Source organism: Amblyomma mixtum, chromosome 3 (assembly GCF_055824585.1).
Source record: "Amblyomma mixtum isolate Tamu chromosome 3, ASM5582458v1, whole genome shotgun sequence".
Classification (NCBI taxonomy): Eukaryota; Metazoa; Arthropoda; class Arachnida; order Ixodida; family Ixodidae; genus Amblyomma; species Amblyomma mixtum.
In genome coordinates this window covers 195,917,152-195,927,311 of record NC_143014.1, presented here as the reverse complement: position 1 = coordinate 195,927,311, position 10,160 = coordinate 195,917,152, and the positions used below count along the sequence as shown (strand labels likewise).

The 10,160-nt window shown below is 47.8% G+C and overlaps 1 protein-coding gene across 1 annotated transcript in view; it reads left to right on the top strand.

The window, feature by feature from the left end:
• The first annotated feature begins 4,906 nt into the window (after positions 1–4,906).
• The window catches only part of LOC149353186 (locomotion-related protein Hikaru genki-like), a 42,537-nt gene continuing 37,283 nt past the window's right edge, over positions 4,907–10,160 (top strand). The window contains exon 1 of the mRNA XM_089582391.1: positions 4,907–5,105. Within this exon, the coding sequence (XP_089438517.1) occupies positions 5,018–5,105 (88 nt within the window). The 5' untranslated portion in view covers positions 4,907–5,017. The remainder of the gene's footprint in view (positions 5,106–10,160) is intronic.

Genomic DNA, 10,160 nt, shown 5'->3' with positions numbered 1-10,160 from the left:
GTTTGAAGTGACGATAACTGCAACATTGAAATTTCCTCTCTACAAAAAGAAATTACCGTCGGAACTAACAATGCAGTTCTGGCGCTCTTGGCACAGGTGCACGTGAAGACAACCTCAGAATCAGAAAGCTACACATGTGTTATGGATCAGGCAACAATGGAGGGGAGGGGGGTTCCTTAAAGGGGAGCTTAACATTTTCCGTTTGAGTGTGTTCTGCTAGTAATTGGACAGGGCTGACTCATGTACACCTTCGCCCGTGTTTCATTTGACACGAGTCGCTTATGACTTTTATTTTGCGCCGCACACGCTTACCATCTTGCAGTTTTTCTTTTTATACCGATATCTGCGGAACCTTCCATCTATTTCACCTTTTAAAGCAGTAACTGTATGTTAGGCTTTTCTCGGGACAAATGCGTTGGTATTGTAGTGCTTCGTAGCGGAAAAATTCAGGGGGCACTTTGGCTCTCTAAAGTGCTGCAAGGCGAAAGCCTTTCCTGGCGCACTGTTTGGCATTGACTGCGATACTGTTTGTGCTGCACTAGTGCGTTATAACTACACAATTTGACTACACATTACAACTACACACTTCGGCTGCCGACTTTGGCTGCTTCTTTAGCATGACTCTCTCTCTGCTTCGATGAGTTCGGTTGTATCCATGGCTCTGTTCGCAGTAACGAGGTATGTAATGTGGTCACCCACGGACGTCTTACGCACCCTTTTGGAGCACACGACAACTAATAAAATACTTGTCGTGTGCTCCAAAAGGGGGCGTCAGGCATCCGTGGGTGACCTCATTACTTCGAATCCGCGCACTCTGTCGTCATAATCATTTCGACCAACCGAGAAGCGTGACACCTCTGCTGGCAACCTTCTGTCGATAACGACGAGGCATTAAAGGCTTTCGCCTTAGAACGTCTATATTAACTTGCTGACAAATGAGAATACCAATCCAGGTGGGCCCCTTAGTCGGTGCTCTTGAGGATGTGTCCGTCGTGGTGGCATGATCACGGCTGGCCTGGCCCGTCTGGGAGCCCCCAAGTCTATTTTAATTTGCTCCCTTTTTCTTAGTCGTAGTATTTCGGGAGTCTCGTTATAGCGTGCGCCCCTTGTGCGTTCACAGCGGCTGAAGTTGGTGCCCTGAGGCAACGCTACCTCTTTCCTTTTCTCTGAGGGTTTCGATCTCCTCTGTTTTGTTGTCGTTTACAGGGACACCCCTGGTAATGGAGGTTGACCAGCGGTGCTTTGTTTCCCGCACACCATGAATGGACGGCTATTGCCATGCGGGATGGTCTGTAATGAAGCAAACAGAGAAAGCAGCTGAAAATAAGGGCTTGTATTGTTTTCGCAGCAGTATGCTTATGCTACTTTCTGTGTGTGGGCTAGCCGCACTTCTCTTACTTGTATTACTGAATCTCCTTGATTTAGCGCAGATGTCTTGCAAAATTCCACTGTATGTAGTTTTGGGGTGTGAATATCCGATTTGCCGCGTTTTTTATGGGTCTAATCTTTAACTGCAAGGAGTTGTATTGCTCACTGAGGCACGAAATTAAAGCTCCGTTGGAGTCATTCGTATAAATTCTCAGTGTAGCGCTATACGCCAAGCCGAGCGTCTAAAGGTTTTTGGTTTTATGGGATTCAACGTCCCAAAGCGATTCAGGCTATGAGGGACGCCGCAGTGGAGGTCTCCGGATAATTTCGACCACCTGAGCTTCTTTGACGTGCACTGACATAGAGCAGTCCACGGACCTCTACAGCATTTCGCCTCCATCGAAATGCGACCGCCGCGGCCGGAATCGAACCCGCGTCTTTTGGGTCAGCAGACGAGCACCATAAGCAGACATTTGGGCTAGTTGGTGTGAATTCATGGTGGAAAAAACAGCGCAAACTAAGACAGAAAACACAGAACAGCGCTTGTAGTGTCTCCCCTCTTGTTCTGTGTTTTCTGTCTTAGTTTGCGCTGTTTTTTCCACCATGAGCACCATAACCACTGAGCCACCGCGGCGGCTATAAGTGTCTAAAGCTTTTCCTGGTTGCGATTCGTTAGTATCGTTCGTAGAAATACATTTGTATTCTTCGTTTCTCGTTTGATCAGAAAAAGGCTCTGCAAAAGTAGGGCCCCGGGAAGACGGTACGTATATAGCGGCTTCATAATGTGGGACAAGCGAGTATCTGCAGTAAAGCAGCGTTTATTCCATAAAAAAATGTTGTCACGTGGTGGTGACAACGTCGTGGACGATGGACGAGCCGACTGAAGTGGTTACTGAATGACGCCTTTATTGGGGCTCACTTGCGCCCACAAACAAATGAGCAAATCAGCAGTGGCGATAGCGACGAGCGTGCTCGGCGGTCGTCGAGGGACAGAATCGCCGCTGCTCTCGGCCGTGCTCTATTTAAAGCTGACAAATAACTTTCGAGATAAAGCTTGAAAAGCAACCACAACAATCTCGAACAACGTAGAACCAGTGGCGCGTGGCTGCGATTATTCGAGATAAATCTGGCCGCGTCTTGCATCACAAACACAGCGATAACGCTGCGTGCCGGCAGCTTTGAGCATGAACAAACATTACAAGCCTTCGCGACAATATCTGGTAGTGCGCTCACGCGCTGGAGGTAGAGGTTTCCAAGCTCCACCAACTCTCCTGCCTTGTGTAAGTGACAATGAGGATCAAGGTGGATATATCCGCATGTCTTCGCGTTTCGTTCGAAACGGCTCCTATAGCAGTCCATCGGTTCTTGGAGTGTCGTCAGGCGCGACAGGTGATTCTTAAGGCGACGGTCATAAAAATAAAAATTCCATCCTGATATTCGCTGTTCTGTACGTAATTTCTGGTGATTCCAATACAAAAACGCAGGTAGCGACGTAGAGGTGGATGACTGTGTGGCCACTCGCGCTCGCTTCGTGCGACCGAGCCAGGGACAACTTGAGCGCACCGCGTGGCCCCTTCCGAGGTGAGCTCACAGTGTTTGGTGGAGAACCGAACGCTGGCCTTTTGCAAAGGTATGGGTTCCTAAATTACTCATCTTTTCTAGCGAACTTGCAGGCACTACGCACACACACAGACTGTACTACACACTACACATAACAAGACAGGACTCAATGCAAAAGGCGAAGGAAGCATGCATTTTTATTCCAGTATTTGCTGCTGTACAAAAGGGTACTACGTGTTCCCTGCTGTGTAAACAGTTATAGGCTGTATATAGGCGTCACGGAGCGCAGCAGGTTCAGACGAAACACTGGTTTTGCATTTTGCTATTGCGCCAGTGTTCCGGTACATCATGATGGGACAGTAGCGCCAGCGACCGAAATTACGTCTTAAGTGAGCAAGGATGGTCATCCTTATACTTTTTGTTTAGTGTACAGTTGTGGAAACGTTTTTTGTGTTACCAGATAAGTACCGCGTCCTTTGCTGAGTTCTTTGCCTATGGTTTCTCAACACATCGTTTTACTGTAATCAACATCATGCTGATTAAAAAAAAAGACCTTGTAGCTAGATATTTAGAGTACCGGTCTTTATATCCAGATACCAAAGGTTGCACCAGCAGTGCATGGTGTCATTTGCATTTACGTTGTTATCTTTCTGATGACCACGAACTGACCAAATTTTTGTTCTTTTTTTTTTTTTGCGAGACGGTAAAAGAAACCGGCTGAAACTTATATGACAACACCTACAAAAATTTTTCTGGGTAGTTCTATCTACCGAGACTTTACGAAGCCCATCGGCGCTGCCACGTACGCGCGGTGTTTTTGTGTCCTAGTGGAAATATTTTCTTGAAACTTTCGTCTTCTATGGGCCACAGTACCAGGCAGCTTTCCTGTCCCGAGCAACTCAAATTGCTGTTTTTTTTTATTTTTTTTTTATTTATTTATTTCATACTGCAGATCATCTTACAGATCCAAGCAGAACAAGATAACACAGATACACGGGTAACAAGTAAAATAAAAAGAAATAACAAGTAAAATAGAAAGAAAAACTAAAAATAAAAATAAAAAAGCATGGAGTATGACTATGCGCTTACATTTTATCATGTCAGAGAATTCCACTCACTGATGGTACGCGGGAAAAAGGAAAATTTAAAAGTGTCAGTTCTAGCAAAGTACGGGGTAAGTGAACCGGGATGATGGTGACGTGTGATGCGTGTAGCTAAAAACGATAAATAGGGTGCAGGATCAAGAGCCAGTTTGTTATTTATGAGCAAGGAAAGAAATTCTCGTCGAATATTTTTTCTTCTTACCTCAAGAGGTTGGATACGGTTAGATTTCATTAGCTCAGACGGAGAATCAAAAGGTGAAAATTTAGAATAAATAAATCTTATGGCTTTTCTTTGGATTCTTTCAATTTTCTTAATATTAGTATTAGTATAAGGATCCCACACCACGCATGCATATTCGAGCTTAGGCCTGATTAGTGAGTTAAACGCGAGAAGTTTAACCTGAGGGGGAGCTTTGGAAAGTTTATTTCTTAAAAAATAGAGTTTGCGAAAGGCTGTAATTCGCAATTACAGCCTTTATCTGCAAAAGAAGCCATGCTCCAAAGAAGCCATGCTCGGCGCTGCATTTTTGCAGCCGAATCCAGCGAATGTTGCTAGTTGAGTCTGCAAAGAGTTCAGCAGAGGTTCTGTTCAAAGCTTCCTGACAGGAGTCACGTCATTGATCGGATGTCAGCTGCTCTCCGTACTTCTTTTTCTGCTGCATTCACGCCCAAAGTGATGACGCTCTTGACGCAATCTGTTGTTTGCGGTGCAGTACACTTCTTTTAACGACAACGAAGCTGCAGAAGTTGGTCATTTGTGGCGCAAACGACCACTCTGAAGCGTCGGGGGCCTTTTGCGTTTAACTCGGGGGTGGGTACGGGAGCGCGGCCGAGCCCAGCGGCAGCGCGGTGTGCCAGCGAGCAACTATGGCCGCGCTCCACGGCACCCGGTCGATCTGGGATCCTGCAATCGATTCAGGCAGCGACATCCGCGCCGGCGGAATGCAGAAGCGGACGCGGTAAACAACCAGGCCTGGCTCCGGAAAATGGTCCTCGCGTTGCACGCTCCGTCCCTGAGGTTCCTGGTGCTCTTCGGCGTGGCATGTTTCCACCCGGCGCGGGTGACACCCAAGGGTAAGGCCGTCCCCAATCCCTCCATCTATCGCGGCTGCTACACCTCGAAAGTGGGGCGCTCTTTCTAGGTGTGACACCGGACCTAATTACATGCGGCCGGAATTTCCTCCACATTCAGCTTTTTCTTTTTTGTCTGCGCTGCATCTGAGGCAGTTCGTTGTCGAGTGCGGCGGAATATCTCGCGACTCGTAATTGCGGGCACACTCTGCCCGGCTTACAGGGTCGGTTAGTGTAAGATGTGTGACACAAGCGCGCACGATGCGCTCACGCACGCATGTACACAGGCTTTTGGCCCAAGTTGTGCGTCATTTCACCGAGCCGTTCTGGGCCTTCTGAGAGCACGCTTTCAAGCGCGGTTGGTCAGTTGGAAGCTGTAAATACTGAGCGCACGACGCCTGCTCGAGAAAACTGACAATTTAATGGAACGAGGCGGTCTCTCGGTTGTCGCGGACGATTCCAACAAGTACCCCTGGTGCGTCTTCTTCAGTGCGGTTCTAGCGAAGCAGACGACAGCTAGCATGGGAAGGCATTCGCCAAAGCGTGCGAGACCGCCTTAGTCGGCGTGCTTGGGACGACTGCACGATCACATAACTAGCACTTTGGGACCACAGTGTTATGCCCGCGCATTTTGATTGCTCTTGGCGTACCAACTGCTCACATTTCCCAAGCGGTTTCGTTGAAATGCAAGGGCAAAACTGAAATGCAGACGAGCGGAAAACTAATCCTGCCTTTCAGTCCTTTCTCTCTGCTTTGGTATGAAGAACAAAGTTTGCTCGACTTTGCCTTTAAAGCTTATCTACATTGTATACTGACACGAGATATTTTGCTCTCATTATCTCTTCTACAAATGATCAATGAATGATGGAGCCTGTATGCAGAAAGAAAGGCATTAAGAGAAAGGTGAAATATTTAAGGCGAATTTAATCTGCGTAACGTTCAAACTGCCAAACGACCTGCCTCCTCCTCATTTTGTCCACTTGAGCTTACTGCCCGAGACAACTCAGTTGTTTACGCGCTTTTGGTTTTGGCAGTTATGCTGGGAACCTTTTAGATTTTAAAAGGCTCCCAAGATAACTGCGGCAGCTCGCGCAGACGTGGTAAGAGTAAGCCACTCACTTACATCATCATATCAGTTGTTGTGACACCTTTTATACTTCTAAAGACATTCATAGTGCTGTTCTCCCCACGAGTTCAGTTTCGAGGCTGTGTAGCGGTTTAAAAAGAAAAAAAAAGTACATCCAAGAGTTCTCGCACATCTCCGAGGAGAAGAAGGTGAGAGCGATGCGTGTATCGCATCCGATCTGATTCCTCACAAGCGCAAGACCACTCCCAGTGAGATCACTTGATCGCAGATGGCACTTGCGCGAATACACTCGCACTCTAGTCCAGAGCTCTGTGATCGTATACCACTTGCGATGCTCTCCGTAGGACCCATATTTTGAAATCCGGCGCTACGACTGGGCCAGAACTTTGGGTTTGACAGATTGCCACGCCACTTGCGGCGCTGAGATGAATTGCTCAGCGCCGCTTAAAACACGAACATGGTGGAGAAATGGCAGGCATGACAGCAGAGCTCAAGGCGGCGCGAACGTCTGATAAAATCCGTGATGTGGCCACAGAGTCTACTCAAGGTTTCAGCTGTAGTTCCCCAACTGACGGGATCAAAGAGCTCTCGTCCACATATCCCTTCTGGTTAGGGCCAGCTGGACAGCACTTTTTTCAGTTCAGGCGGCAGGTGAACGCTGGTGTTTTAGTGACGACACGCGAAGGCGACGCCTCTTATCTATCCCTTTGAAAGTCACCTGTACAGCTGCCGCTGTACTGACGCAAGAAAATTGCTAGGTCGCTAATTTACCATTACCCGACGACATTGCGATAGCATTTGGTCTGTTGTCTGAATTTCCCTGCTTCTAATCTCCCGCCGTTTCACGTGTCTTGATGCATGCTCGTCTGAAGGCGCTTCCACGCACAGGGATGGAAGGTTATGAAGATGACGGCTTCGCAGTTTAACACGTGTGAACGCGGTAGGCTGGCGAAGACGACGACATTCCAGGCACAGTGCGAAAGACTTTCAGTTAACACGCGGAATGTTAAGCTGCAGCGACGGCGTAGTTTTTTTTTCTTTATTGCTTTTATTTCAGAAAACAAAATACAGACTGGACGAATTGTAAAGGCGATATGGTTCACAGATAACTTGGTCTTACTATAAATGATTCAAGTTCTTCACTTTCTGCAGTGCACTTATCGAAACCCCTTCGAACGTTTTCCAAACGATTTCATGAACAGAATCACCAAAATACCGACGAATATCCCTGACATAAACATAAGCATGTTGAGCAGCAATTTGGAGTTTCGGCATGATATATGTAAACCCAATAGCATTAGCATATGATACGGAACTGATCTGTACGCGCCACCGCGGGTTCGGATCCCATTCACCGGCTATTAAGTTTTTTTATTTCCCAGGTGTGAAACCGGTAGACACCGGCTTTTCGCTGCATGAGGCTCTTAGGCTGTCGCGTAATATCTGAATTGCATGTACCAGGAAATAACGCCAGTGAGCGTTGCGCACGCGTCATTTAATTTAGGTCTCCCTCTCCTCGAAAAAGTGCGTGATGCATATTTGAAAAAAAAAAGAAATTAGTTTCTCATTTGTATAGTCTAAACTAGAAGCTCACTTCGACTCTGGCACATCTGGGAATTCTTGCCGTGGTACTACTATCTTGGTCGCATGCGGCCTACCATCGGTACCTGCCAGTGTGAGATGGGGACCTCCGAGTAAACAGGCGTGCTTCAGTGGCAAATGAAGTTTGATTTTATAGCAATAAAGGTCACGAATATAGGATATTTACGAAATGCGGATCAACAGGTGGCACTGAGCGCAGGTCCTGTGGTTTTAGTTGCCTTTCTATGTCTTCGCCTCCTGTTCCGTCCTGTTCTCTTCAACTGATTGGAAGTGTTGCTGGAATGTGGAATGGTATACGGGGCTTAACGTCCCAAAGTGACGCATAGGATGTGAGGGACGCCGTAGTGAAGGGCTCCTGATTAATTCGATCACCTAGGGCTCTTTAACGTACACTCCAGTCTAACAGTGCACGGGCACCTTGCGCTTCGCCTCCTTCGAAATGCGGCCACCGCGGCCGGGTTTGAACCTGCGTCCTCGGGCTCAGAAGCCGAGCGCGCTAACCACTGAGCCAGTGGTGGTTGCAGGAAAGTATCTGCTGTGCTATGTGCAGGCGTTACGCCTCGCAGAACACTTATTTATACTTGTGACAAGCGATCCGTGGTAATTTTCATTACTTATTTCCTGACAGCCTTCTCACGCGCTGTCGATGATCGGCTGGCTGCCAGATTCTGGTGCTCAAAACTTTTATGCGCGCCTCTAGCGTCTTCCATTCCAGTTCCGTAGAAAACAAAGTTGTTTGGAATTTCGTTTTTGCATTTTCTTCATTTTGCTTGTGTCGTTTATCCCGTATTAAGACCTCAACTGGGTTCAGGCTAAAAATACCGCCTCAAGAACATTCGCGGAAATTTCTGGCGACTGTTTGTGTTTCACAACAAACACTCGTCATTTGGGAGAGGTGGAGGGACGTCACTGTACCATGACACAGCGAGAGTCCATCACGAACTTTACAAGTACGTAAGCTTAAGAAGCTTATCGGACTTACGATCTCGCTTTCTTCCTTTACGCGCTTACGCTTTATTATTTCTTTATTCATTTGTGCGCGCGATACAGAGGGGACAAAAGTGTAGAAATAAAAATGGGGATACAGGAAAGGAGAGCCGTGCGAACTTCCTCTTGAGGGTTGCGCTCTTTCGCGCCCAATAGTGCAAGCGCAGAGACGAGGGCCGGCGCTACCAGGTACCGAACGCGTTCGGAATCGGCTTTCCCCCGAAGTGCCGTGCCAGGGTTCCTGAGAAATGAAATGTCGGAACGGTGTCGCCTTCCCTCGTTCTCCCACTGTGCTCGCAAGACGTAGTGCGTGCGCCCCGTGGACGCACTGTTGTCGCGGGTGTTCTGCGATGCATGGCGACATTCGTTCTCTTCTCTTCCGCTGCCTCCAACCCTCCAACCCTCCTTTCATCGTTCTCTTTCTTCTCCGGCTTAGTTTTGTGCAGGCGAACAAAAGAGCAAAGAAAAAGGAACAGAGAAAGCGCCAAAAGGACTGCAGAGTTCGGGGAACGGTCGTCCTCCAAAGCCGCCACATCACAAACACCTCACAACGCGTGTTGTTCGCTCGCAAGCCTCTTATCCACAGGCCGCTGCCGAGAAAAGCGCTCGGGCTATAAAACGGCTTGAGCCGAGAACGTTTCGTTCGCACTATAGAGCGCCGCGGGCAACGCAGTGTCAGCTATAGGTCCCGCTATCTGGCTCAGCAGTAAAACCGTGACGGCAATAGGATATAGCCACTGCGACTTGACGTAAAGCATGTTCGCTGAGCGGAATGAATAACAGGTGCTGCATTTTATTGCTCCGAGCGGGCAAAAAGGAATGATGGTGGTGAATGCCGACCCCCTACTCGCCACTTTCTCTCGCTCCTTTTTTTTTACCGCGAAGGAGTTGAGAAGAGCGAGGTGCACATAAGGTCACGCGCTCCGCATGACTGACTTTTCCATTTGCTGTTGTTATGCGTGACGCGCTTACATAACACGTACACGTAGGCATGGTACGTAAGCACGCTAGGTGATGTCGCTTTTTTTTTTCTGCGCAATAAAGCCCCTGCCGGTTATGGCGCATCTATGCTTGGACAACCGCGCGCAGAGAATTTTAGTCTGCAGACGGCTGGCTAAGGGTCAGAAGCGAACTGCCCCAATATTGAATTGTACCTGCGGTACAGGAACTAGAGATAAAGGAATTAGCATGTGTAATGCTTCGAAAAAACTGCATTTTTAATTTGAATAGACATGGTACTGGCATAAAAACGTTACAGTCAGTGCAGCAGACTCGAATTTGTGCTTCAAGAAAGCTGCGTGCAGTTAATTGTGATAACAGCCAAGGCAGCAGATGTTGACAATGGGATGGCTAGAAGTGAAATTTATGTTTGAAAGCCTCAA